Source organism: Malassezia restricta, chromosome II, assembly GCF_003290485.1.
Source record: "Malassezia restricta chromosome II, complete sequence".
Taxonomy (NCBI): domain Eukaryota; kingdom Fungi; phylum Basidiomycota; class Malasseziomycetes; order Malasseziales; family Malasseziaceae; genus Malassezia; species Malassezia restricta.
Genome location: NC_040194.1, coordinates 1,152,463 through 1,179,752, shown reverse-complemented (window position 1 = coordinate 1,179,752; position 27,290 = coordinate 1,152,463). Strand labels below are relative to the sequence as shown.

At 48.9% G+C, this 27,290-nt stretch overlaps 12 protein-coding genes across 12 annotated transcripts; 7 read left to right on the top strand and 5 right to left on the bottom strand.

The window, feature by feature from the left end:
- Nucleotides 1-187: 187 nt before the first annotated feature.
- MRET_1549 (glutamate synthase (NADPH/NADH)) lies at nucleotides 188-6,655 on the top strand (the record flags this gene model as incomplete). Its single annotated transcript, XM_027628176.1, has 1 exon — nucleotides 188-6,655. The coding sequence occupies one exon, from the start codon at nucleotides 188-190 to the stop codon at nucleotides 6,653-6,655; it is 6,468 nt and encodes a 2,155-aa protein (XP_027483846.1).
- A 252-nt stretch (nucleotides 6,656-6,907) lies between these two features.
- MRET_1548 (phosphodiesterase) lies at nucleotides 6,908-8,212 on the top strand (the record flags this gene model as incomplete). Its single annotated transcript, XM_027628175.1, has 2 exons — nucleotides 6,908-8,171; nucleotides 8,205-8,212. The coding sequence occupies 2 exons, from the start codon at nucleotides 6,908-6,910 to the stop codon at nucleotides 8,210-8,212; spliced, it is 1,272 nt and encodes a 423-aa protein (XP_027483847.1).
- A 153-nt stretch (nucleotides 8,213-8,365) lies between these two features.
- On the bottom strand, nucleotides 8,366-11,255 carry MRET_1547 (oligopeptide transporter; the record flags this gene model as incomplete). Its single annotated transcript, XM_027628174.1, has 2 exons — nucleotides 8,366-11,001; nucleotides 11,030-11,255. 2 exons carry the CDS (start codon nucleotides 11,253-11,255, stop codon nucleotides 8,366-8,368), a joined length of 2,862 nt encoding a protein of 953 aa, XP_027483842.1.
- Nucleotides 11,256-11,405: 150 nt separating this feature from the next.
- Nucleotides 11,406-14,938, bottom strand: MRET_1546 (serine/threonine-protein phosphatase 4 regulatory subunit 1; the record flags this gene model as incomplete). Its single annotated transcript, XM_027628173.1, has 2 exons — nucleotides 11,406-14,878; nucleotides 14,923-14,938. The coding sequence occupies 2 exons, from the start codon at nucleotides 14,936-14,938 to the stop codon at nucleotides 11,406-11,408; spliced, it is 3,489 nt and encodes a 1,162-aa protein (XP_027483843.1).
- Nucleotides 14,939-15,463: 525 nt separating this feature from the next.
- Nucleotides 15,464-15,871, bottom strand: MRET_1545 (GABA(A) receptor-associated protein; the record flags this gene model as incomplete). Its single annotated transcript, XM_027628172.1, has 3 exons — nucleotides 15,464-15,658; nucleotides 15,688-15,812; nucleotides 15,838-15,871. The coding sequence occupies 3 exons, from the start codon at nucleotides 15,869-15,871 to the stop codon at nucleotides 15,464-15,466; spliced, it is 354 nt and encodes a 117-aa protein (XP_027483844.1).
- A 179-nt stretch (nucleotides 15,872-16,050) lies between these two features.
- On the top strand, nucleotides 16,051-17,875 carry MRET_1544 (FACT complex subunit SPT16; the record flags this gene model as incomplete). The annotated part of the gene is made up of 3 exons (XM_027628171.1): nucleotides 16,051-16,071; nucleotides 16,103-16,351; nucleotides 16,391-17,875. 3 exons carry the CDS (start codon nucleotides 16,051-16,053, stop codon nucleotides 17,873-17,875), a joined length of 1,755 nt encoding a protein of 584 aa, XP_027483845.1.
- A 237-nt stretch (nucleotides 17,876-18,112) lies between these two features.
- MRET_1543 (ubiquinol-cytochrome c reductase iron-sulfur subunit) lies at nucleotides 18,113-19,105 on the bottom strand (the record flags this gene model as incomplete). Its single annotated transcript, XM_027628170.1, has 4 exons — nucleotides 18,113-18,127; nucleotides 18,168-18,751; nucleotides 18,804-19,000; nucleotides 19,053-19,105. The coding sequence occupies 4 exons, from the start codon at nucleotides 19,103-19,105 to the stop codon at nucleotides 18,113-18,115; spliced, it is 849 nt and encodes a 282-aa protein (XP_027483838.1).
- Nucleotides 19,106-19,367: 262 nt separating this feature from the next.
- On the top strand, nucleotides 19,368-20,354 carry MRET_1542 (pyridoxal 5'-phosphate synthase pdxS subunit; the record flags this gene model as incomplete). Its single annotated transcript, XM_027628169.1, has 1 exon — nucleotides 19,368-20,354. The coding sequence occupies one exon, from the start codon at nucleotides 19,368-19,370 to the stop codon at nucleotides 20,352-20,354; it is 987 nt and encodes a 328-aa protein (XP_027483839.1).
- A 270-nt stretch (nucleotides 20,355-20,624) lies between these two features.
- Nucleotides 20,625-23,057, top strand: MRET_1541 (transcriptional co-repressor; the record flags this gene model as incomplete). The annotated part of the gene is made up of 1 exon (XM_027628168.1): nucleotides 20,625-23,057. One exon carries the CDS (start codon nucleotides 20,625-20,627, stop codon nucleotides 23,055-23,057), a length of 2,433 nt encoding a protein of 810 aa, XP_027483840.1.
- A 216-nt stretch (nucleotides 23,058-23,273) lies between these two features.
- MRET_1540 (oxysterol-binding protein-related protein 8) lies at nucleotides 23,274-24,473 on the top strand (the record flags this gene model as incomplete). Its single annotated transcript, XM_027628167.1, has 1 exon — nucleotides 23,274-24,473. The coding sequence occupies one exon, from the start codon at nucleotides 23,274-23,276 to the stop codon at nucleotides 24,471-24,473; it is 1,200 nt and encodes a 399-aa protein (XP_027483841.1).
- A 50-nt stretch (nucleotides 24,474-24,523) lies between these two features.
- MRET_1539 (tyrosine-protein phosphatase SIW14) lies at nucleotides 24,524-25,276 on the bottom strand (the record flags this gene model as incomplete). Its single annotated transcript, XM_027628166.1, has 3 exons — nucleotides 24,524-24,652; nucleotides 24,685-24,820; nucleotides 24,846-25,276. 3 exons carry the CDS (start codon nucleotides 25,274-25,276, stop codon nucleotides 24,524-24,526), a joined length of 696 nt encoding a protein of 231 aa, XP_027483549.1.
- A 196-nt stretch (nucleotides 25,277-25,472) lies between these two features.
- Nucleotides 25,473-27,266, top strand: MRET_1538 (GTP-binding protein 1; the record flags this gene model as incomplete). The annotated part of the gene is made up of 1 exon (XM_027628165.1): nucleotides 25,473-27,266. The coding sequence occupies one exon, from the start codon at nucleotides 25,473-25,475 to the stop codon at nucleotides 27,264-27,266; it is 1,794 nt and encodes a 597-aa protein (XP_027483548.1).
- Between the last annotated feature and the right edge of the window lie 24 nt (nucleotides 27,267-27,290).

Genomic DNA, 27,290 nt, shown 5'->3' with positions numbered 1-27,290 from the left:
TTGCTATCGAAGAAGGAAGGCTGTTTCACAAATTTATTGAGAATTTCTCAGTGATTAACTGCTGCTGCTGAAGCAGCATTCCAAAGAGCCTGGATACCGAAAAGGCAACTTGCATACCTCTTAAACCAAACGTGCATTCCAGCTACATCCCCAGCAACCAATTCCACTTGTACCATTCCTCAAGGAAATGACTTTTTCCAGCGAATTTGTATTTGAAAATAAAACAAAAAACGTCCACGATGATGAGTTTGTCACGGAGTACATGACACCGCAGGATCTCAGCGACAGCGGATACGAGTCAGTGGAACGCGACTCTACGTCCTGGGCAGGTGCGATGCCTGCATCGCAAGGTCTGTATAATGCCGAATATGAAAAGGATGCCTGTGGTGTGGGCTTCATGTGCCACATGAAGGGCAAGGCATCGCATAAGATTGTATCAGAGGCACGCTTGCTTCTGTGCAACATGACGCATCGTGGTGCAACTGGTGCCGATGCACGCGACGGAGATGGCGCAGGTGTCATGACGGGCATGCCTGACGCATTCCTTCGCCGCGAAGTCTCGATTGACTTTGACTTCGAGCTGCCACCTGTTGGTGAATACGCCTGCGGTAACTTGTTCTTCCATTCGCGCGACGACCAGGCGCGTGCTGAACATATTCAAATTTTCGAAAAGATCTCTGACAAACTTGGATTGCGTGTACTTGGCTGGCGTGAGGTGCCAGTGGACAGCTCGATTCTGGGTCCGGCCTCCCGTAGCCGTGAACCCAAGACACTACAGCCGTTTATTGTCTTGGGCGACTACTACGGCTGGACATCGAAGAAAAGCGAGAACAATGGCGCATTCGATGAAGCTCTTTTTGACCGTCAACTGTACGTGCTGCGGAAGCATGCCACGCACCGTATCGGTTTGTCGAACTGGTTCTACATTTGTTCGCTGAGCCCCTCGAACATTGTATACAAAGGTCAGCTCAGTCCTGTTCAAGTGTACAACTACTATCATGATTTGAACAACTCAAGCTATTCGGCTCATTTTGCGCTCGTTCACTCGCGCTTCTCGACAAACACTTTCCCCTCGTGGGACCGAGCTCAGCCTCTGCGCTGGTCAGCGCATAATGGTGAAATCAACACGATCCGTGGTAACAAGAACTGGATGCATGCTCGTGAAGGAAGTCTGCGCTCCGAGGTGTTTGGTGACGAACTCGACTTGCTTTACCCCATCATTGAAAATGGTGGATCAGACTCGGCCGGCTTCGACAACGTGCTAGAGCTGCTTGTTGTGAACAAAGTGCTGACCTTGCCCCAGGCCATTATGATCATGGTGCCCGAAGCTTGGAAGGGCACGGAGACTGATCCCGCTAAGGCTGCCTTTTACAAGTGGGCCGCTTGTCTTATGGAGCCCTGGGATGGTCCAGCTCTCTTCACATTTTGTGATGGTCGCTACTGTGGTGCTAATTTGGACCGAAACGGTTTGCGACCATGCCGTTGGGTTACGACATCTGACGATATCATGGTGTGTGCCTCAGAGGTGGGTTGCGTTCCTATTCCCCCCGAGACCATCACTGCCAAGGGTCGCTTGCGCCCTGGCCGCATGCTTCTTGTCGACACGCAGGAGGGCCGTATCGTTGACGACCGTGAACTGAAGGCGAGCACGTCGCACCTCGCTGATTTTGCTGCCTGGGTCGAGCATAATCTTTTGGAACTCAAGTCCATCACCAAGACGGTGGAGCGACTGGTGCCAGATCAGCTCACTGTGAAGCTGGATGACTCGAGTCTGAGCAATGACCCTCGCCTTCGTGCCTTTGGCTACACGACGGATCAAATCAACATGCTCATGCTTCCCATGATGAACGAAGCAAAGGAGGCCCTCGGCAGTATGGGTAGCGATGCACCACTCGCTTGCATGTCGCAATCGCCCCGTCTCGTCTACGAGTACTTCCGTCAGCTGTTTGCACAAGTGACGAACCCTCCGATTGACCCGATTCGAGAGGAGGTTGTAATGTCGCTCGACCAGTACATCGGTCCTGAGGGCAACCTGCTCGAGATGAACGAGAAGCAATGCAATCGTGTGTACCTCGAGAGCCCTGTGCTGAGCATGCAACAAATGAGCGCACTCAAGAACATGCATTTGATCTACCCAGAGTGGAAGTCTGTGACCATCGATACGACGTACGACCATGCACTGGGTATCGATGGCTACGAAGCCACATTGGACCGTGTATGTGCCGAGGTATCGCATGCCATTGAGGATGGAATGCGCATTGTTGTGCTCTCAGACCGCAACGTTGGCCCGAATCGCGTCGCGATCAGCTCGCTTATTGCCTGTGGTGGTGTTCACCACCACCTTATCCGCCAGAAGCGACGCAACCGCATTGCACTTGTGGTTGATACGGCCGAAGCCCGTGAGGTGCACCACATCTGTGTGCTTCTTGGATACGGCGCTGATGCTATCTGCCCATGGCTCGCTCAGGAAGCGGTCATGAAGGTGCACCGTGAAGGTCTCTCCAAGGTCAACAAGACGCCTGATGAGCTCACTGCCAACTGGCGCGATGCGACAGACCACGGTATCTTCAAGGTCATGTCTAAGATGGGTATTTCGACGCTCCAGTCCTACAAGGGTGCTCAGATCTTTGAAGCGCTGGGTCTGGACAACACGGTCGTTGATCGCTGCTTCGCCGGCACGGCCTCCAGGATCCGTGGCTCGACGTTCGAGGTCCTGGCTGCGGACGCACTCGAAATGCATGAGCAGGCGTACCCACGCCGCAAGACTGTGACGTTCTCTGGTCTCCCAGAGACCGGTGATTACCACTGGCGTGACGGTGGTGAGCCCCACATGAACGATCCGAACTGCATTGCGTCACTGCAAGAAGCTACTCGCACCAAAAACCAGGCTGCCTGGCAGGCCTACACCAAGGCCACGCACGAGATGTCGAAGGCCACGACGCTGCGTGGTATGCTCGACTTCAACTTTAGCAAGACGCGTCCCATTCCAGTCGACCAAGTGGAGCCATGGACGGAGATTGCGCAGCGCTTCTGCACGGGTGCTATGTCGTACGGCTCGATCTCAATGGAAGCCCACTCAGCTCTGGCCATCGCCCTGAATCGCCTGGGAGGTAAGTCCAACACGGGTGAGGGCGGTGAAGACCCCGAGCGCTCCATCCCGCTCCCCAATGGCGACTCATTGCGCTCCAAAATCAAGCAGATTGCCTCGGGTCGCTTTGGTGTCACCTCACGCTACCTCTCTGACGCTGACGAGCTCCAAATCAAGATCGCCCAAGGTGCCAAGCCTGGTGAGGGTGGTGAGCTGCCCGGTCACAAGGTCTCGGAATCGATTGCCCGAACGCGTCACAGTACCGCCGGAGTCGGTCTCATTTCTCCCCCGCCGCACCACGATATTTACTCAATCGAGGACCTGAAGCAGTTGATCTACGACCTCAAGTGCTCCAACCCACGTGCGCGCGTCAGCGTGAAGCTCGTGTCTGAGGTTGGTGTGGGTGTCATTGCCGCTGGTGTAGCCAAGGCCAAGGCTGATCATATCCTCATTTCGGGTCATGATGGTGGTACGGGTGCTGCGCGCTGGACAAGTATCAAGTTTGCCGGTCTGCCTTGGGAACTGGGTCTCGCTGAGACACATCAAACGCTTGTGCTCAATGACTTGCGCGGTCGTGTGGTCGTGCAGACGGATGGTCAGCTCCGCTCGGGTCGTGATGTGGCCATCGCGTGTCTCCTTGGTGCCGAAGAGTTTGGCTTTTCGACGGCTCCCCTCATTTCGATGGGCTGTATCATGATGCGCAAGTGTCACTTGAACACTTGTCCTGTTGGTATCGCGACGCAAGACCCCGTCTTGCGTGAGAAGTTTGCAGGCCAGCCCGAGCATGTCATCAACTTCTTCTACTACCTCTCAGAAGAGCTGCGCTCGATCATGGCTAAGCTTGGCTTGCGTACCATGAACGAAATGGTAGGTCGCTCGGATCTTCTTTCAGTCGACGACTCTTTGCGCACGCCCAAGACGGCCAATATTAACCTGAGTGCTCTGCTCAAGCCAGCCTTTGAAATGCGTCCTGGCGCAGCCACGCACAAGGTGCGCCAGCAAGATCACCGTCTCTACGTCCGTCTTGACAACAAGTTTATCGACGAGGCAGAACCCGCTCTCTCGCGCGGTTTGCCTGTCCAAATCGATTGCAATGTTGTCAACACAGACCGTGCCCTTGGCACGACGCTCTCGTACCACGTCTCAAAGCTGTTTGGCGAGGAGGGCCTGCCGCGTGACACTATTCACATCAAAGCCAGCGGTAGTGCCGGCCAGTCGTGTGGCGCCTTCTTGGCGCCAGGTATCACACTCGAACTCGAAGGTGATGCGAATGACTATGTCGGTAAGGGTCTGTCTGGTGGACGTCTCATTGTCTATCCGCCCAAGTCGTCATCGTTCATGCCGGAGGAGAACGTCATCGTGGGTAACACATGCTTGTATGGCGCTACACGCGGTCATTGCTACTTTGCTGGTATTGCCGCCGAACGTTTCGCTGTGCGTAATTCTGGCGCGCATGCTGTTGTTGAAGGCGTCGGCGATCACGGTTGTGAGTATATGACGGGTGGTCGCGTTGTGGTCCTGGGCTCTACCGGTCGTAACTTTGCTGCGGGTATGAGCGGTGGTATCGCCTACGTGCTCGATATGAACCGCGACTTTGCGAGCAAGTGCAACATGGAAATGGTCGAGCTCGGCACTGTTGAAGATCCACTCGAGATCGCCGAGTTGCACACTCTTATTGAGGACCATCGTCATTATACGGGATCATCCATCGCTGAGCATGTCATTCACGAGTTCCATCACCTCCTTCCCCGCTTCGTGCGTGTTATGCCCACCGACTACAAGCAAGTGCTCCAGCAACAGGCAGCTAAGGCCGCCGAGGAGAAGAAGCGCTCGAGTCATGTTGACCTTCTTGGTACTCTGTCTAACCGTGGTAGCCAAGTCGATGTGTCGATCTCCAACGAGCACGTGGCTTCAGATGCTGTGTCGGGTGCTGCAAAGACAGAGGAGCCTGCTGTTATGGACATGGAGGAAGCCATGCTCGATAAGGAACTCGCCAAGGCCCGCTCTGAGAAACTCGACAAGGTGCGTGGCTTCATGAAGTATCACCGCAGGACCGAGGCGTATCGCAAACCTGGCGCCCGCGTTAAGGACTTCAAGGAGCTGTCAACGCGTCTTACTGAGCCAGAATTGAAGCTCCAGACGGCTCGCTGCATGGATTGTGGTGTGCCATTCTGTCAATCAGACAACGGCTGCCCGATTTCCAACATCATTCCCAAGTGGAACGACTTGGTGTTCAAAGGACAATGGTTCGATGCGCTCAATCGTCTACTTATGACGAACAACTTCCCTGAGTTTACTGGTCGCGTTTGTCCAGCACCATGTGAAGGTGCATGCGTTCTTGGTATTATCGAGTCACCGGTGGGTATCAAGTCGATCGAGTGTGCCATCATCGACTACGCTTGGGAGCAGGGATGGATGGTCCCACGTCCTCCTCAGCAGCGCACGGGCAAGACCGTGGCTGTTATTGGCTCTGGTCCGGCTGGACTGGCATCCGCTGACCAGCTCAACCGTGCTGGCCACTCAGTGACAGTATACGAACGTGCTGACCGTGTGGGTGGCCTGCTCATGTACGGCATCCCCAACATGAAGCTTGACAAGCATGTCGTTGACCGTCGTGTTCGTCTGATGGCTGACGAGGGTGTCAAGTTCGTTACCAGCACAGAAGTGGGTAGGGACATCGATGCTACCGCCCTTCGTGCGCAGAACGATGCCGTGGTCTTTGCAACTGGTGCTACATGGCCGCGTGACCTGAAAATTCCTGGTCGTGAGGCCGATGGTGTGCATTTTGCTATGGAATTCCTATCGTCTACCACGAAGTCACTCCTGGACACACAGCTGGCAGAGGGCACGTACCTGAATGCCCGTGGAAAGAATGTGATCGTGATTGGTGGTGGTGACACTGGTAATGACTGTATCGGCACAGCTGTGCGTCACGGTGCCAAATCAGTTGTCAACTTCGAGCTGCTACCGCAGCCGCCACAGGCGCGTGCTGAAAACAATCCATGGCCCCAATGGCCTCGTATCTTCCGTACGGATTACGGCCACTCTGAAGTCAAGGCGCAATGGGGCAATGACCCTCGTGAATACTGCATCTCGACCACTGAATTTGAAAAGGACGAAAGTGGCAAACTCATCGCTCTCAAGACCGTGCGCGTAGATTGGGAACTTGACGCCAGTGGCAAGTGGCAAATGCACAAGATTCCAGGTAGTGAGGAACGCTTCCCGTGCGACCTTTGTTTCCTGGCTCTTGGTTTCCTTGGTCCTGAGAACGCAGCTATCGAGTCTCTACAGCTTAGCCGGGACGCTCGCAGTAACATCCTTGCCGACACAAACCGCGGTGCTCGCCCCTACCAGACGTCCGTGAAAGGCGTCTATGCCGCCGGTGACTGTCGTCGCGGTCAGTCGCTGATTGTCTGGGGTATCCAAGAAGGTCGAGCATGTGCAGCGCAAGTCGACACTGATCTTATGTCGAACTCGTACTTACCTTGGGCTGGCAGTATTCCAAAGCGTATCCACGCTCCCGGTCAACAGGTCGGTAAGCATGTGCCTGCCGCAGCATCGACGTAAAGTACTTTTTCTTGAATTTTCTGTTCAAGAACACTTCCAAAGGCTTGTTCCTTTTCACAATCAAGCCATCTCTTAAGATGCACATAATTCATGCGTAGTCCAAATATTCGGTTTGTGTCTGTTTCTCGACGCCCGTGCCATGTCTGACCTCCGCATGTGCCTGCTTGCTTACGCAAATTTGAAAAGGATTTATGCCCCCACGGGTTTTCGCCGGTCACATATCATCATTCAAACGCAGCCACTCGATTGTGTATGGTAGGCGACAGCTGCATGGAAGGCACCGCCTCTCTATCTGTACCAGAAGCGTTGGCATCAAATTGTGATGCTACTTCAAATAATGATTTATCTACAAATAATCCGGACGAACCCGCTGCCACTGCTGCATTCTCATTTGTTTGTCTTGGTGTGGGCGGCGGCCCGTTTGACGATGACTGCTCTTGTTACGTGATGAAACCCGCGGATAGGGCTTGGCACGAAGGTACTGTGCTGGTTGAAGGGGGCTCTTTCCTGGGCTCGCTCAAAAAATGTTTGCAGCCGCCAGATTCTGTTTTTTATGATGCTGAGTTTCCGCCTGACGTAGATGCGGATGGTCGTACTGAAATCTTCAATTCATGGATCAATAATGTGTTTATTTCTCATGGACACCTCGATCACATATATGGACTTGTCCTGGCGTCTGCAAATAACCGTGTTCAGCGTCCTGTATACGGTCTGGAAGACACTCTCGAAACGATTTTAACTGTATTTAATGGTCGTATTTGGCCCCGTCTTGCCTCTTATGATGAGTCTGATCCCATGGCTTTTTACCATTTGCGCACTCTGAAAATCAATGCACCACTTCGCATCGCTCCAGAGGTGGATGTAACAGCTTTTCCAATTTCCCATGGCCCAGCCCGTCTCTCTGAGGGTACAACGTGTTTCAATGACGAAATACTCCATGCTGAGCCGATAGAACATCCACCTTGCGAAATGGATGGAACTTTCTGCAGAACCGTATCCACTGCTTTCTTGTTCACGAACCATCGACGCGACATGGACGTATTATTTATGGGTGACGTCGAGCCTGACTTAGTCTGCCATTCATCGTGCAACAGCACACTTTGGGAGAATGTTGCCCCTCGAGCAGCGCAAAACAAGCTTAAAGCGGTTTTTCTTGAGTGCAGCTTTTCATCCGAACAACCTACTCATTTACTATTTGGGCATCTAACTCCGGAATACTTATACAAGGAACTGGAGTGCCTCGCGCGTCACGTCCGTCTCTGCCAGCATCAAGACGAAAACCTTTTAGAAGGCAGCCTTCGTGGCTTAAAGTGCATTGTCATTCATCTAAAAGGCCTGGTGTTATCTGCAGATCCGTCTTATACGACCTGCACACCCGTGCCGAAGTCGTCATCCTCTGAGCATTTACCGCTGCCTGTTCCTTTGAGGGAGCGCATTCAGAATGAGCTTGATGCACTTGAATCCAAAAAACGCTTGGGCGTCGAGTTTATCATCGCCCAGCGTGGCCAACGGATTGGTACGTTTCATGCAACCCTCGCTAACTGTGCAGAATGCTAGGATATGTATATTCCTGATACCAATAATCTACAAGAAGTGAACGCAAACTTAAATTTACAATGTATGAATGACGTCGCAGCATAGATTGCTGAAAATATACGCTGCTGAGGACCTTGTTGAATAATAGAAGTACATCACGAGTGGATAAGCAGCTCATGTTTCATCCATTTTCAGACCACCTGATGGTACTTCACGTATTGGAAGTTGATACGCATCTGAGGTCGTTTTGATGATAGTGTTTCCTGACCAGTTGAGGACTGGGTCCGAATGACTAGACAATTGTATAGCAAATATAATCAATGCAGAGACAACAGTGCCAAAATCAAGAGCGTTGGCAGTTACGAAGTTAAACTTTGACCACCAGCTGAAATAGTATTTTCGAATGTAATACTGGAAGACAAACGCAACAAGGAACCACATAGTGAAGTTGACGCTGTGTGTCACAGGGAATAAACCAACACTGAAAAAAATAATAGGCCAGCATACATACGAGAGCCCCGGCTTTTTCAACCGCCAACGAATAAGAAGTGTTAGCAAAGGACAAAGTGCTCCTGCCAAGAGACCCCATAGAATAAATCGGAATGGTTTGAATGCAAATAAGTGATCAGGACCAATTGCACTCCAGAGCAAAGATGTTAAAAAGTAAACCTTTGGTGACCAGCACGTCAAACCAGAAGAGCTGTGGTCGTGACAAGCATCTGGCACGTTGGTGATCAAAACTTCTTTCAAAGCCAATTCTGCACATCCTGTTATGATGGTACATACAATCTGGAGTAAAAACATGGTTTTTGGTGGAATCTTCATGTAATGGCCTAATTTCAAGTTGCCAGTAAACTCAAGACAAGAAACTAGCGTTTGCACTGCTAGAGACTTGAACAAGAGGAAGCCTTGCGGTAAACCAGGTAAAATGTATCCACCCACCACGTCAGCAAGAATATTGGTCCCGATCATCTGTCCTGTCATAGCAAAGACATATCCACTAGGCAATGCGTACAAAACGGAAAGCAAAATGGCAATAATCAAATATACATCTTTGACGGTAAAGTGGAAATAGTCAGCTGAAACGAGAATGAGTAGGAATGGGATAAAAAATGTAGCAAAAAACCACCACGATGGAACTGATTGGTACCGGCGCATGAGTTTTGCATGAATATCCGGTTTTTCGTGCGATTTCAGTCCCAATGCACCCAGAACATTGTCATAATGATTGATAAACATATTGCACAGAACGGAGGTTATAGAGGCAAATCCACCAAAGTAAGAGACAATAAATCCCATTGACAAGAAAATCGGAGAATATCCTTTGAACTTATCAAGGTTGAAAGTGTAGGACGGCTCGTCAAGAACTAATTTTTCTTGATATATTTTTCCATGCTTGTCGTAAGCATTGTGTCCTGAAAAAGGAAAATAAGCTGAGTCCCAGGTGTTTGTAAAATACAGCAAAGGCATTACCAGCCATGCGAAGATCACAAATCCAACAAAAAAGTTGCATTCAGACCACCAGGGAGCAACCATAGGTGATCCAAAAAATGCAATTTCGCTCCAGTCAAACGAAAAAGACAGGAGACCCATACCATTGATACCTGTTACAATATTCAAAATCCGATCTTTTGGCTTTATCCAGCAGAGCCAACAAAAAAATGAGAGGCTCTTGATGAATAGCCCAGGTATAAAATTATACAAGAATGCAGAAATAACAATTATAATGAACCATCGCATCCGTGACATGCTTTTCTCACCTGCATCTTCCTCGGCATGAAGTGTATTGAGGATAGTAGTAGAAGCGAGGAGTTGAGGCCACAGCATAGATGCAGGCTCAACCAAGAATTTCAAAAGTGGTCCAGCTAATCCAAAGCCAAGAGTTCGAGATGCAGCCATGTAGAGGTATTCAACCCATATAGACCTCTCGGTATTTTGAGAAAAATTTGTCTGTTTAGCAACGAGAAAAGTAATGATATAAGATGGCTTGATAGAAATGGACACTAGAGCTGAAATGACGGCATGCTCTTTGATGTTGAAAGCACCAGGGTTTAACGAGAAAGAAAAGCCACCAAGAATTTTAGGCAAATGATACTCTCGAGTAGGCAATACTGCAGCCATAAATTTACCAAAAGGGTATGCCAAAATAGTCACCAAAATGGGAGTAACTGTTGGAGCTGGGTATCGAAGCATGAGGTAGGTATTTGCAGCTCCTGCGAGTACACACAAAAAAAAAGAAAGGAACAAGACACGGAATGTGGTAACTGGCATGGATGGGTCATCAATATTCGAGACGGACGCACGAACTTCGGGGTAAGGCGAATCTTCTTCGATATCTTCGCCTTCATGCATACCTGCCTCGATTTGGCCTGCGTCGTCATTTCCAATATCATTTAGCAGCCTCATTTCAAGCTCATTGTTGTATGGCTGTTTCTCCATGTATGCCTGAGATGGTTCGTGGAGCTTCTGCGATGTAAGCGACTGATCATTCCGCTTGTAAAATGAGCTAAAATTAGCTGGACCATTATAATATCCAGTCGGAAATAGACTAGGCCCATCGGATGAAGTCTTTGCATGCATCAGTACATCAGAACGATCTTTGGAAGATGCATGTGGTCTGTCTGAACTTGGGATTGATCCATGGAAAGGCTTTTTTCTCTCGTGTACACCGTTCACGTAAAAATTCATTTCACTAGAATGATTCGAGAGCATCGGGTCTTCTTCATCTAGTTCATCCTCTGGTACATCTTCTGCTTGTGCGCGATGAGGATGTATGGTCGGATACACAGACGCATCACGACGCGGTCCAGCTGTTCATTGTGAGAATGAATGACTTACTTTCAGTAAATGCAAACACATCATCATCGTCATCATCAGATTCGGCGTAACCGTCCGCGTAATCAAGTTGCGAGTCGATAAAACCTTCTGTACTTGGAATTGACCACTGTGGTATACGGACGTCGTCTTCTGCGCCAAAAGCCGGAAAGCTTCTATGCCGTGGAATCTGTTTTGTAGGAATATCTAGGGTACTAGAGTAGCCATGTTCTGACCGCCTGCGGTCCATGTTTGTCCTAGAAAATACTAAGACGATGCGTCCGTCTTAAAAAAAATCTCCAATACCCCAAGTACTTCCAAGCCAAGCCCTCCACAGAAGTCTTGCAGTGCTGGTGAACAGCAACTCCTATGTTTGTAATTTCCACTAAAAGCAGAGCTACTACGACAACACTTCCGATGAATGCTCACTCTCATCAGAGTGAGGCATGGGTATGATGGTGTTATCAAGTGTTGGTGGTGCTGGACCAAATACCAGTGAATGCCTTTTATTTAAAGGCATCGGCTGCATATCATGAGTTAGGATTGGAGGGTCAAGATTCTGCATAAACTCCTGTACAGTCAGAGTCGGAGCGATCAACAAAGTTGCCACCACTTGTCGAAGAGCTTCGGGAATGGTTTCATTATTGTACCATCCAAGAAGCCAAACCTGTTGTACTGTGCGAGCCAAGGCGATATTTACATCCGACACGCCGTCTGCAACAAGTTCCAATAAGCAAGGAAGAATCAAGCGTTCGAACCTTTCACGGCCAAGATCATGTCCCAAAAGCGATTGTACAATATTAAGGAAAGTAGTGCGTTGACGACTGGTAGAAGCATGCGCCATATCACACAACATTGACAGGAATCCATCAGCAATAGTCTCATCATGTTCTCGAAAAGTGCGGTATGTTATCGGCACACATTGAATGCCAATGTTGCGAAGCGCGTTGACTGGATCATTCAAAGCCAATAGTGAAAGTGTGATAAGACAGCCATCCTCATCATCCAGAAGCATGGTAGGAATAAGCGCCGGGATATGAGCTGCAATGCTTTGTCGCAACCTCCATTCGTGGGCATAGTTAGTGAGCCACAAGGCTGGAACACGAAGCAGTTGTTCACGAGCAGCTTCCACTGGAAGCATGAGCCAAAACTCATCCATATGTTCAAGCATAGTTGCTGTAACATCGACACAAGTATCACGGAAAAATTGATCAGATACAGGTATCAAGTCTTGACATGTAGCCTTGGGTCCAATAATCTTGGCCATTTGGTGCAAGGATGCAGCGAGCGAGTTTCGCACATTGTCGTGTGCATGTGTTGTGAGGCGTTTATACAACTCACGGAGCCTAGACCACTGTTCTGGGCCCAGTGTAAGAACCACGGCAGGGAAATTAAATGCCACAATAAGTGCATAGTCGGAATTCGTGAGAAACTCATTGACGTCGTTACCTTCATCATGCGCATCCATAGGCTTGCCCATAAATAGGCGCACAAGTTCATCAGGTACTCCATTTTCATCGTCATGGAATAAGTAGATAATTTCACCAATCATCTCAAATGCGGCAAGTTGCACATTAGGGGAGACGTCCTGCTTTAGTGCACGCATAATTAACAAGAGGTTCTCACGCCTTGCATTATTTCGGGGTTGTATGGCAAACACTCCGGGAAGTGAATAACATGCAGCTTGGCGGACTTGCCAAATATGGTCAAGCAGAACCCGATTAAGAGCTTCAAACAATCGAGCAGGTGCACTGGATTCAGACAAACTTAGTTCATCCGGCGCATCAGAAAGTAATGCTTTGCCCATAATACCGATGGCAGCTGCAACCTCCTTGCGAACGAAAAAAGCTGGGTCTTGAGGCCAACTTGTGATTTCAGGCACAACACGGTCAATAAGTAATTTGCGAGAAAATCCCCCCTCCATGGTAATGGCAGCTAACAGATTGACCGACATCATGCGACCTAAAGCAGGTTCTTCATCGAAGGTCATGCGATCATTTTGTGATGATGCTGTTTCAACAGAGTTTTCCTCCATACAAGCAATAGCAATAGCCACATGTTCAAAAAGTTCATTTAAAACTGCACTGCGTGCTTTTTCGTCGAAATTATACGGCGCCATCGGCACTAATTTGTCATCACGGGCTGTGCCCATCTCAACAAGGTCCGCGTGAAGAATATCATCAAAGCCCTCATAGTCTTCTCGTCCTTGCCGCTGTTCAGAACAGATAGCCTCATCAAAATGCTTGCTGCGCAAAAAGTACTCCACAATGGATGCTTGAGTAGCGCCAGACACGGCCGTATTGGGATTCAGCAAAAGGGAACATAAAAGTGGTGTGAATGTGCTAAGAGATATGCGCGGTCGTGGCATGATCTCATCATCTGTATCGTCCGTACGACAATCAGGTTCCAAGTCAGAAAGCTCCTGAAGCGGGCAGTTTCGGAAGAAAAACCACATCAATCGACCTAATTCCGGAGCAAACACAGCACTAACCTCAAGTTCATCCGTGGCAAGTCCATTGAGCAATGGAATCACATATTCCACCGCCTCGGTCAAGTCAACATCTTTGATCCAGTCCGCCAGGCATCGAGACACGAGCACTCGGTGGTACGCCAAGTCACTTTTGGCAAATAGGAAGATGCGCTCGAGATAATTGAGACCATCATCCATAGAGTCAGACGCATCTTCTTGCTCAGATGATACATCTATTGCATCCTCTTCCGTTACTTGTGGGGAGACAAGAGAAAAGTCTTGCAAAACACGCTCTTCACGCTCGTCCTCGGCATCAGCATCATTGCTGGTATCGTCCTCGCCAGACACACTACTTGGGAACACTGGTCTCAAATTATTATCATCGCAGCGTAATTGCTCCAGCGAGCGTGACATTTGCCATTTTCGAACACGCTCTTCTGAGGCATCCACATCATCCACGCCATCGTCATCGTCAATAACAGCACCATCTCCCTCGTTTTCAGAGCTAGAATCAGTACTGCTTTTCCCGGAGCCTTGAGACTCACTTTCAGACCGAACACTGTCTGAATCATCACTTATCGAATAACCAGAACGAGGAGGCAAGGCGATGTTACTGCGCGTCTTGGGTGGACTATCCGACATGACACGAGGAGAGATAGGGGATTCCAACACCGGAGGAGGGGATGAGCTTTGTAATGAAAGAGACGATAGGCGTGGGAACCCGAGATTTAACATTTCTTCCGGTGATGGATTCAAATCACTCTGTAACACAGGTGAAGTTGGAAAAGACGGACCCAGGCGTTCTAGTTCTTCAGAATATTCAGGGGTATGCGCGTCCGCATCCGGCTGCTTTGTGAGCCATACAGAATCAATTACGTTGGGACCTGTGATGGGAGGCAATAGATTGGCATTCTCGTTGGTCCCACATTGGTCAGTCGGGTCAGACAGAGGCGATGCTATACGTGCATTGCACGAGGCTCTAAATTGACCATCTGGCCAAAGGCTTGGCACAAAAGATCGAAAGGATTGACCGGTTGGCGGAGATGTGGAATTAGCACGCGATGGAGCATGGAAATAACTGCCGTGACTCAGTCTGCGCCGCATGGCGCGTAGATTCGGCACCGATGCCACACGACTCTGATGCTTTCCTCGCTCATTTCGAGACTTATTTTCGCGAAACGGGGAAGACGGAGAAGATGGTGAAAATGAGTCATCCGACAATGTCGGTGAAACCGTTTTACTCCCTCTTGACGAGGCGTCAAAAGATTGCACGCGTCTAATCGGAATGGGAAACGACCTGCTCGGGGAGTATGGTGGTATACGAGGGACGTTTAAGGTATCATCACCAGGTGAAGCTTCCTGCGATTTATGTTCGAGGGTCACGATCGGTATGGGGACCGATGCTGAAAGTTAGCGACAATGTTCAAGGCATGGCTCAGAAACATACCGCTCTCACCACGCATGCGTGACTTATGCGCTGCAAAATGTTGTGTACTTTTGAAGCTAGATTGAAAATATAATCAAAGTCCGATAATGAAACAAAAACTTGTAAATAGCCTCTGTTATAATCTTGTTCGATCAACAGTGAAGACGGTCGAGCTGAACTGCCTCCGGCCTGACTGGACGGCACTGAGAAAAGAAAATGCAGCCGCCCAGGTTCCCGCGTGATAACCTCCACTTCGACACACCTGAGCTTCTCGCTGCCGATCGGTTAATGATGCAACTCACGTTGAGCACAGGGGCAACTAATACATTGGTTTTTAGCTTGAAAAACGCGTTGCTGAGAAGGAACGCATCATTTACACAAGTATCTTTGTCAAGCTCAAAAAATATGTACAAGATCTGCAGAATAGAAGCATCGAAGATGTCATTCGAGCAGATAGTGTGTCTATGCGAATCAGTGTTTAGAACACGATTTGGCGGTTGAGAATCTTTAGACATGTGCAGATCATAGAAAAATCGAGCACATTTCTCTCTAGACAAGTTTGTCACACATAGAAAGAATTTTCTCCCGAATATGTGAGGTAAAGAAAACCGTCATCATCTTTATACACAGCATGTATTTCGTGCATGGAAGCTGATGAAGCAGGAAGGACGCTGTTCACATAGACGAAAATAGCTTTATCAGGAGAAAGTTTAATCTTCTTACGTATCACATAAACAAATTGACCGACAGTCAAGTCCTTCAGTGTATAAATACAAGAATACATACGCTTGGTGCCAAATACTTTTTCTTAGATATCGGAGGCATGTCTGATTTTTCGGCCTTCTCACAGATTACCGGGATTCTTTCAGGATACTGTTTCTTGATACGATCAAATTCCTTCACCCTTTCATCTTTGAGTCAGTGATCGCGTCATACCAAACGTGTGCTTTTGTTTAAAAGTGGACCGCATGTGCAATGCACAAATGGGTGCCTCTTTCGCATGCCCTTCGCAGTAAGAGTGGAGGTTGTCACGTGATAGTAGACTCAGCCAGCGTGCTTCACCCGTGTATCGGCAGTACGGCGCGTCGTGGGTTCGACGACGCGTACCTTTAGCGACCACATTTGTGCTTTCTAAAGTTTGCAAGTACCATGGTCAAAGCAGAGTCGAACGTAAGTAAACACATATTATGCTCACATGTAGTCTTCCGGTCATACCACCATTGGCGGTCGAGTGCTTCGAAGCCGCGCACGCACTGCGACGCTGGACGAGTCTGTGCTGAACCAAATCAAAGAACATCAGAGGGAATTGGTGAAGCAGAAGCAGAGCCAAGGACTAAAGCGCTTCTCTGGTGAAGGCGGCTCTACACGCAACCTGAATGAGCCTGTTTTTGAGAAGTTTGAGAGCTATCGGCGCGAGAGCCAGCTCCCTAATAAGGTGGAAGAACTTCGTGTATGTATTTTATCTTTCGAGAACAACTAATGCAGCTAGATCATGGTCGATCACCGAGCCCAATCGGTTATTCTTCCCATTAATCAATTTGCTGTTCCGTTCCATATCAAGACACTGAAAAATGTCAGTAAATCTGACGAAGGTGAATTCACGTATTTGCGCATCAATTTTGTTACCCCAGGACAGCTCTCTGGTAAAAAGGATGATGTTCCTTTTGATGATCCGAACGCTACATTCATTCGCAATGTCAGCTACCGATCGACCAATGCGCGTCATTTTGATGACTTGTACAATGAAATTAATGAGATGCGTCGTGTTGCAGCAAAGCGTGAGGCTGAGCAAAAGGAGATGGCCGATGTGGTCGAGCAAGACCAACTGATTTTAAACAAGCAACGCCCTCTCTCCCTTCCTGAAGTGTTTCCCCGTCCTGCTTTGGAAGGAAAGCGCGTTCCTGGTAACCTGACTATCCATCAAAATGGTGTTAGATTCATGTCGCCTCTACGTCAGGACCAAAAGATTGATATCCCATTCAGCAACGTCAAGCACTTATTTTACCAACCATGTGACAAAGAATTGATCGTGCTCATCCATTTTCATCTTAAGTCGCCTGTTATGATCGGAAAACGTAAAACCAAAGATGTTCAATTCTACCGCGAAGCTTCCGATGTTCAATTCGATGAAACGGGTAACAGAAAGCGCCGCTACCGAACGGGTGACGAAGATGAAATTGAACTGGAACAAGAGGAGCGGCGTCATCGCCATATGCTTAACAAAGAGTTTAAACACTTTGCACAGCGCATAGCGGATGCCTCAAATGGTCGCATTCAAGTTGATATTCCTTATCGTGATCTTGGATTCAACGGCGTGCCATCTCGTGCCAGTGTACTTCTCCAGCCTACTACGGACTGCCTTGTGCATCTCTCGGACCCACCATTCCTTGTCGTAACTCTTTCAGACATTGAGATTGTGCACCTTGAACGTGTGCAGTATGGTCTTTCTTCATTTGATATGGTATTTGTTTTCAGTGACTTTAATCGCGCTCCATTGCATATTAGCAGCGTGCCAACTAGTTCGCTGGATGATGTCAAACAGTGGCTTGACTCTGTTGATGTCTGTGTCACGGAGGGTGCCGTCAACCTCAATTGGGGCGCGATCATGAAGACAATCAATGACGACCCATACGCTTTCTTTCAAGAAGGAGGCTGGGGTTTTCTACAAGCGGATGGCAGTGATGCTTCGGATGCATCTGATAGTGAGTCTGCCTCAGAGTTTGATTCCGAACTTGATGATGGTGACGAGGAATCTACAGAATATTCTGAGAGTGGTTCAGACTTCGGGGAATCTGAAGAAAGTGGGTCCGAGCCAGAAGAGGATAGCGAAGACGAAGGTGAAGATTGGGATGAATTGGAAGCAAAAGCTGCCCGTGATGATCAGAAAAAGCGTCGTGACCGTGATGATCTGAGCGGTAGCGAAACCGAGGATGTTAAGCCTCGCTCGAAGAAGAGCAAAGGTGGTTTCAAATAAATGTGTAGAGAGCTAAGACCGTATATTTGGTATGTCCAGAGATTCCGCGTTGATGCAATGATCGTTTGGGTTTAAAACGGGTAACAGCCTATGCTAAACTTAAACGAATCACACATACCTAAATTCGTAACACCTGTAGATGCACCGTGGCGACAAAAAGCCGAAACAGCTATATTTTCCATTGAAGAAACAAAGTTCTCTACGTACACATAAGTACACAGTGGTTATTTTGTCTACTTAGCCGATAATGAGCTAGAGAGTCAGCATCATACGTTGTCGCGAAGCCACGTACCTTGTTCTCTTCATCGTTGAAATCGTACACAGGAACTTCGAGGTTGGTAGGCGCAGGACCCTTCCGGATACGACCACTGATATCGTAGTGGCTACCATGGCAAGGGCAAAACCAGCCGCCGAATTCACCGGCCTCACCAATAGGCACACAACCCAGGTGGGTGCAAACTCCGAGCATAACGAGCCATTCGGGGCGCTTGACACGGTCCGAATCAGCTTGCGGGTCACGCAGCGAGTTTATATCAATGTCGTTGGCTTCGTCAATCTCAGATTGGGTGCGGTGGCGAACAAAGACAGGCTTACCGCGCCATTTGATAATGGCGTTCTTGCCCTCAGGAATGTTGGCCATATCAACCTCGACCTTGGCCAACGCAAGCACATCGCTCGACGCACTCATAGTGGCGAGGAAATTGGTCACAGTCGAGCGAGCGCTGGCAGCAGAAACCGCACCGAACGTACCGATCATAAAGTACGAAAACGCTCGGTGAGCCTCTGGGTTCTTGACACGATAGTCGCTAAAGTTGGGAGTCTGTAGAGCACGCGACGACGACGAGAAGAAACGGGTTTGGGTGCCTGACACATTTGCTGATAAGTTAGCAGAGTTCTTCAATCATACGTGGCACGCGCAAGTACTTACCATTCACAGCCGTCCGCGACACAAGCGAATGGCCACGGAGCGCAGCCTTCGATGTCCAGGATGGGAGGGAGGCGACATCTGAGCGCGAGCCAAAGTGACCGTGATCATCGTGGCTGTGCGGGTCAACGGGCGCCGAAACACGGAGGTTAAGACCCGACACCACAGGAGTGCCATTAGCGACGTGCTTCACCGTCGGACTGAGAAGATTGTGTTAGTGATTGTTCACATCCCCTGAGCTTTAATACATACGCGACGTTAAAAGCCTGGCGCGAGATTAAGTTCCGGCAGAATGGGGCAGACATGGCTAGTTTGCGGATCACTATAGCCAAAGGAAAACGGCCAGGACGACAAATCTGGGTGGACAAAACGACTAAAGAGGCTACGGGTGCAACTCGAATGCACCACGGCGCTGGAACCCGGGCCCACCCGGCCGACATACTTTCTCGACCATTCGTACACGTGATTTTTATATAATCAATAAGGAGCCATAGTGGAAGCCATACATTTGCTCCGTAGGAAGCACAGGTGGTAAAACTCGTAACGTTTGTCCCCCTCTTGGTTGATATGTCGACTGAAAATCCCAAAATTCTTCCTAGCTCCTCGACAACTGAAAAGTCGGGTAGCGTTCCACGCAGTGCTATGCGTAACATCAAGCCTGAAGCTGGCTCCGGAAGTTTGGGCACCTTTGGTGTAAAGAGTGGATTGGCACAGATGCTCAAAGGCGGTGTGATCATGGATGTTGTGAACGCCGAACAGGCACGTATTGCTGAGGAAGCCGGTGCCTGTGCTGTCATGGCATTGGAGCGAGTGCCTGCTGATATCCGTGCCGATGGAGGTGTGGCTCGCATGTCTGATCCGGCAATGATCCAAGAGATCATTGACGCCGTTACTATTCCTGTCATGGCCAAATGCCGTATTGGTCATTTTGTTGAGGCTCAAATTCTTCAGGCGATTAATGTGGACTACATTGATGAGAGCGAGGTGCTGACTCCTGCTGATGAGGAGCATCACATAAACAAGCACAACTTCAAAGTGCCTTTTGTGTGCGGCTGCCGTAATCTTGGTGAAGCCCTTCGCCGAATTAGCGAGGGTGCTGCTATGATTCGAACGAAGGGTGAGGCTGGAACAGGTAATGTGGTCGAGGCTGTGCGCCATCAGCGCACGGTTCAAGCTGAAATTCGTCGTGCTGCCAGTATGAACGACGATGAGCTATACTCGTACGCCCGCACGATCCAAGCACCTTTCCATCTTTTGAAAGAAACTGCTCGTCTTAAGCGCCTTCCAGTGGTTAACTTTGCTGCGGGTGGCGTGGCAACGCCAGCTGATGCTGCGCTAATGATGCAACTTGGCAGCGATGGTGTGTTCGTGGGCTCTGGAATTTTCAAAGGAGCCAACCAGGCCGAGCGTGCTAAAGCCATCGTTCAGGCAGTAGCTCACTACAATGATGCCACTAAGCTAGCTGAAGTTTCTACGAACCTGGGTGAGGCTATGGTTGGCATTAACATCTCTGACGACATGAGAGGTGGCAAATTGGCTTCGCGTGGCTCGTAGTCATACCTCCACAGTGAATTGAGTGGTGCAAAAGGGTTACATGATTAGTTGGCATTGACAGCAAGCGTCTGCTTGGCGCGGACCAACCGCCAAGCGTAATGTAAAAATGAGTTTCATAAAGCACGCAATTTTGCCGGATGTACCTAGCGCCACGTGGTGAATGCGTGCCGTCAATGCGTGACATATTGTTCGGATGCAACGTAGTTTTCTAGAGTCAACCCTATATTATTCTGCTTCACAAGACTCTAAAAAGAGCGAAACCAGGGGGGCATGGTGAGTCGGGATATAAGTGCACCCATTAGCGTGCACCCTTATCCTCCCGGTGCTGTACCTGCCGCTGCAACCGTCTCTAATGCCGTTATGGCTGGAACAACGTTAGACCCTTCAGCAGAAACGGTGCCAGTCATGGCTCCCGATAATGCCTCAGTCGTGTACTTGGATGTAAGAAAAAGTCCCTCTCAAAAGGGTCCTGATATGATGCATCATTCTCCTCGAACAAGCATGGGTTTGACAGCTGCTGATGTGCCCCCAGCTATCCTGCCGCCGAAGGGTGACCGCGTCATGGTCACGCTGATGAAACTCAGCACTGCAAACGAGCATGCGTGGCTCACCATTGGTTCAACGGCTGAATCCATGGGAGACTCACCCCGTGCGCTTGGCTCCTACGAGTCTGCCCTTTTGCATAACCCATATTCTGTTTCAGCGCTCAGTGCCATTGCAAATGTATATCGTTCTATGGACCATTTTGATCTTGCTGTTGAATACTTTCAACGTGTTTTAGATATTGACAATGAAAATGGAGAAGTATGGGGTGCAATGGGTCATTGCTACTTGATGATGGATGAGCTTGAAAAAGCGTATGCTGCATACCATCAGGCCTTATACCATTTGCCAAATCCCAAAGAGCCAAAGCTTTGGTATGGAATCGGCATATTGTACGACCGTTACGGAAGCCTAGAGCACGCTGAAGAAACTTTTTCTAGTGTTGTTCGAATGAATCCTGACTATGAAAAGGCCAACGAAATTTACTTTCGCCTCGGAATCATATACAAGCAGCAAGGTAAATATGAAACTAGTCTCGAATGTTTTCGTCTCATCCTAGGAAACCCGCCCAAGCCGCTCACAGAGATGGATATTTGGTTTCAAATTGGACATGTGCACGAACAACAACATGCTTACGATCTTGCAAGAGAAGCATATGAACGTGTCCTCTCTGAAAACACAGATCATGCGAAGGTCCGCCAGCAATTGGGCCTATTGTACATGCAGCCAAAAGCGAGCTTTTTTAGCCAAGAAAAAGCTCTAGAGCTCTTGCAACAGAGCCTGGAATGTGATCCAAATGACCAGCAAACGTGGTTCTTGGTCGGCAGATCCTACATGGAGATGCAGGAATATAATAAAGCTTATGATGCGTATCAACAAGCTGTGTATCGCGACGGAAAGAATCCTGCTCTCTGGTGTTCAATTGGCATACTCTATTTCCAAATCATGCAATTTCATGATGCACTGGGTGCATTTTCCCGCTCTATTCGTTTGAATCCCTACATCCCTGAAATTTGGCTGAACCTTGGAATTTTGTATGAGACATGCAACAATCAAATTTCTGATGCTATTGATGCTTATCGCCGTGTCATGGAGCTTGAACCTGAGAATGCAGCTATTCAGCAACGTTTACAACTTTTACAAAATGCTGAGCCGCTTGGGAAAGCAGTACCGAACATTCCCAAACCTAAGGATGTACCGCTGGACTCATACGCTACCGTCAATGTAGCAGCTCCAGATACACCGTCTGCTGCCTCATTCAAAGCCGAAGACAAGACTTGGAAGATCTCATCTCGCACATCAGCAGATCCATCAGCAGAAGTATCTGTGCCTGTTCGCGAAGTTCACTCCGAGGGTGAACGCAAACAAATACTAGACGCCCCTCCGCATCGCGCGTATATTAGTGCGTCGCGGTCGCTCAATGGTCCATCTACATTTGCTCGATCTTACGCTGAAACCGACCGTGCAGATGTTTCTCATCCTCGCACGCATGAGGCTCCCTTAGAATGGGACCGGCAATATTCTGTGCCGTATGTTGACGAGCGTGCAGGAGTTTACTCTTCCCGTATACCAATGACTTCATCGCATCATTATTATGATGGACGTATCTCGCGGTACGATAGTGACGGCTATCGTGGTGGACGCCCGTATGTCCCTGTGACAAGTACGCGGCTTTCACCACTGGATCGCCGCACGTTTGTTTCGCCAAGTCAAGAGCGCGAGATTCTAGATGGCGATCGAGACAGTACGTTTCATGGAAAACAAGAAGTGAGCCGCATCCGGAGTGAGCTACCCGTGCGAGGGATTCATTCTGAGGTTCGCCTTGCACCTGCTGAGCCTGGCGTGTCTTCGATGAGTCGCGGCTCAGACTCAGCTAGTAATGCTCGAGAAGTGGACGAGGACTATGATGAAGGTGCTGCTAGTGCTCTCATGGGACTGGTCGGTGCAGCGAATACAGCGTATGAAGCAAGTTCGTGGGGTCGTGCTCGATCTGAAGCGCCCATACGCGCACGATCACCAACCTCTACGAAGCGTGCAGGTGACCATGATCGTCCCAGTCTAGAAGCTAAACGGCGTCGGTACGAAGATTTATACACTTATGAGGACCGTATCGAGCGACCGGATGGTCGCGTCATGATTTCTGCTGCCAGAGAAGGGTAACTCACATCTTGTCATTCGTGATGCGCTTGCGGTGATGTGATGCGGTTCGCGGTAGAGCCCATATGTAGCTATTAAACACGTGGTGTATAATGATGATGTTATCATACAGGCTTGCCCCACGAATCTCGCGGGCGGGCCCACAAAGCAGGGGCCATAGCGCCCATTCGCTTGGCACCTGGATACTTTCCGCACCAAAGAGAACACAGTCCAGAACAAATGGGATTATTTTCGCAGGTGAGCTCAGCTGTTTCTTGGCATGGTCAAGGCTCTAAGTTATCGAAAGATGACAATCCGCCTGAGGGTGCTGATGCTGATGACATGGAAGAGCTGGATGATGAATCAGGAAGCATTCTATTAAGTCTGATCGGACAACTTCGCCTTGGTATGGATCTACACAAGGTGACACTCCCAACTTTTGTGTTGGAGCCTCGCAGCATGTTGGAGCGTGTGACCGACTTTTTGAGTCATCCAGACTTGATTTTTGGTGCAGATCGCCTCGAGAATCCAGAGGAGCGTTTCCTTGCAGTCCTAACGTATTATATGTCTGGGTGGCATATTAAGCCAAAAGGAGTGAAAAAGCCATACAATCCTGTGCTGGGTGAATTTTTCCGTTGTACATATGCGTACCCCAATGGCACAACGGGTGTGTACATCGCCGAGCAGGTATCACACCATCCACCTATTAGCGCATATTATTATGTGTCGCCCGAGAACAATATCTTAATTTATGGTGATTTACGACCCAAGAGCAGGTTCCTTGGTAATACCGCGGCAAATATTATGGGTGGCACGAGTCGTATTGTACTCTTGAGTCGGCCTGAGGATGGAGAGTACAGCATAAGTATGCCTAATATGTACGCCCGTGGAATTCTCTTTGGGAAAATGGTACTTGAACTAGGAGACCACAGCGAAATGGTGAATAAAAATCTTCAAATGTCTACGGACGTTGAGTTCAAAGTAAAAGGCTACTTTACTGGTTCTTATAATATGATTGAAGGCAAGATTATGCGTAACGGTCGCCAAGTGGGCAATATGTACGGGAAATGGAGTGGCAAGATGGAGTACAAAGACTCTCACACAGGCCACACACGCCTTCTATTTGATGCTCACAATGCCCAAGCTGTGCAAAAGCAGGTGCCCCCAATAGATCAGCAGATGCCGAACGAATCACAGCGTCTCTGGCTTAAAGTGACAGAAGGAATTATGTCAAGGGACATGAACAAGGCAACTGAAGCGAAATCTGCGATCGAAGATGGTCAGCGTGAAGATGCACAGGAGCGAGAAAAGCAGGGTATCATGTGGAAGCCTAAATTCTTTGCACTTCATAATGATCGCTACATCCCTGTGTTGGGATCTCTACCAGAAGAGTATCGACCGGCGGGCGCAATAAAGCACTTCACCACATATTCACAATGAATGCTAAATCCAGGAAAAACATATCGGACGGTTGATTGCGCTGCTCGTGCCTAGTCTGAATGACCATGACTCGTGCTATCGCTGCGCTCAGATTCATCCACATAGAACTGTTGAGATGGTAACAGCCAGTCCGGTACAAATTCAGTGGGAGGCATTGTTATAAGGTCAGTATCAAACATCTGAAGTTGTAAGAAAGAATATGCAAACGCACCTCGATAAACCTTTCGTTAGCACTGCGGGCCAATGACCCGGCAAAAGACCGATATTCAAATAGAATACTACTGAGATTCCAGCCTTGAATTTTTCGCAAACAGCCAAGAAGCGTCCCAGTTTCAAAAATACCCGCACTGATGTGAGTCCACGTATACACACATATCTGTCACGAGAACAGGATGATTCCGTACGTCCAGTAGCAACTCGAGTGCGTCCTTTACAATTGACTCGAGCACACTGAATGAATTGATCTCTTGAGACGAAAAGAAAAGATGACTTGATGCAGAAGAGCTGGACTCTAGATTATTAGGCGAAGGCCAACGCCTTTCGATCCCAAAATGGTGTATTTCAATATGATTTTTTGCACAGTAGACCTCAAGTTGCTTCGATGGATATTCGATAGAAAGCAGCACAATGCTTTTGAGTCCGAGTGTGTCAAGGAAGCCAAACGATTCTGGTTGAATGGATGGATCGGCGGAGCGAAAAATATAGGGGCACACATGAGCATAAGCTGGCGGTGGTATCAGCGTGGGTACATGGATCACTGGTTGAGCATTAGGCCCGTTCGTATACGCCAGTTGTGTGCCCATGGTTTAAATGCTATTTCAGCCAGCGGCGCCAAAGGACAAAGTGGAGCATTTTGTGTGCATGGCAATGGTCCTATTTGGCGAAGGAAAAATAAAACAGACGCGTGCGAATTATTTCCTGTCACGGCGCGCTTGGGCCATGTTGATGCTGCGTCCGAGTCATAGGTGCAGCTACGGTGGCGTTGAATGACTCCAATCCATGACGTCCATTATAAATGAGATGGATGCCTTGACCTTGAAATCAATGGATATGCAAATTTTATCTGCTTTGGAAACTAATGACCCATTATATATGCCGCTAGTCATGGAACTCAAGCAACAACTTGATAAAGAGAGTGGCGAGGTTGTTATAATACTAGATGAAAACGCTGTACCCTCCGTGGACACGCGTGTCATCATCAATATTTCAACATCGAAGCATAATGCGTGCAAAGCACTTTTGGATCAGACTTCAGCACATGTGGGTGCCTGTTGCACAAAGTTGACCTCATATGGTAACACGAATGTGTTGTTGATACGCAATGAGCCACAGTCCGCAGAAGATCACATTGAGATACGAGTTGCTATTCTGGGGAATGTTGATGCTGGAAAGAGTACACTTCTCGGTGTACTTACCAAGGGTGGACTTGATGACGGCCGTGGTCGAGCTCGTGTTGACCTCTTCAGGCACAAGCATGAAATCGAAACGGGTCGGACAAGTAGCGTCGGCACCGAAGTCATGGGCTTCCATGCTAATGGAACGCCAGTGGTTGAGCTTCATGATGCTGATGCGCTGCAGCGCAAAGTCTCTTGGGAGGACATATGTCAAAAGTCGGCCAAGGTTATTTCTTTCATTGATCTTGCAGGTCACGAGCGATACCTAAAGACAACAGTTTTTGGTATGACTAGTGCTCTACCAGACTATGTTATGCTTATGGTCGGTGCTAATGCAGGCCTCGTCGGAATGAGCAAGGAGCACCTCGGAATAGCGCTGGCACTTGGTATTCCTGTCGCCGTTGTCATCACCAAGGTAGATATGTGCCCACCACATATTCTTGAGCGGACAATGCAGCAAGTACAAAAGGTGCTTCAGTCGCCGGGGTGCAGAAAGGCGCCTGTTTTCATTGAGTCAGAATCTCAAGTAATTGATGCGGCTTTGAAGTTCCCGATGAAGCGAGTATGTCCTATTTTTCAAGTTAGTAATGTCACAGGACAAAGACTTGATTTGCTGCGCATGTTCCTTAATGTTCTTCCTTCGAGCCAGGCACAGTATGCACCTTTGCGATCTGGGCCTGTTGAAATGCCCATCAATGATGTATTCAGTGTCCCATTTGTGGGCACTGTAGTCTCCGGGGTCCTCAAGTCTGGTATCGTCAAGACGGGCGATTCTCTGTTGTTAGGGCCAGACAGTCTCGGTCAATTCACGCAAACATCTGTCCGTTCGATCCAGCGTAAGCGGATAAACGTCGCGTGTGCAAGTGCAGGACAGTCTGTGTGCTTCGCATTGAAGCGAGTCCGACGAAATCAGGTACGCAAGGGAATGCTTCTTGCATCACAGACAAGCACTCCGCCATGTGCGTATCAAGAGTTTGAAGCTGAGGTATTGTGTTTGTATCACACTACAACCCTCTCTGTGGGATCCTGCATTGTACTGCATGCCTCGAGCATTCGTCAAACAGTAAAGATTATGAGTATTCTTAAGATTGATGGGCCGGAAAGGCGTCGTTCTGTCTCATCACCTCCAATGGATGATGCGAAGCCTGTCATGCGAATGGGTGATAGAGCGCGTGTGCGACTACGGTTCATGGCTAACATGGAGTACATTACACCCGGGACCAAGCTGATTGCTCGAGAAGGCAAGACAAAGCTCGTCGGTGTTGTAAGGAGCGTAGGTAACCAGGGATTCGCTACCATGGTACAACAAAGCCACGATGAAGTTCACAACGCAGGAGCATGGCATGAAGCAGGAAACAAGTCCACGCATCTCCCCACCCAACTGTCCGGCGCGGCCTAAACACGTGAGGCCAGCATGGACATT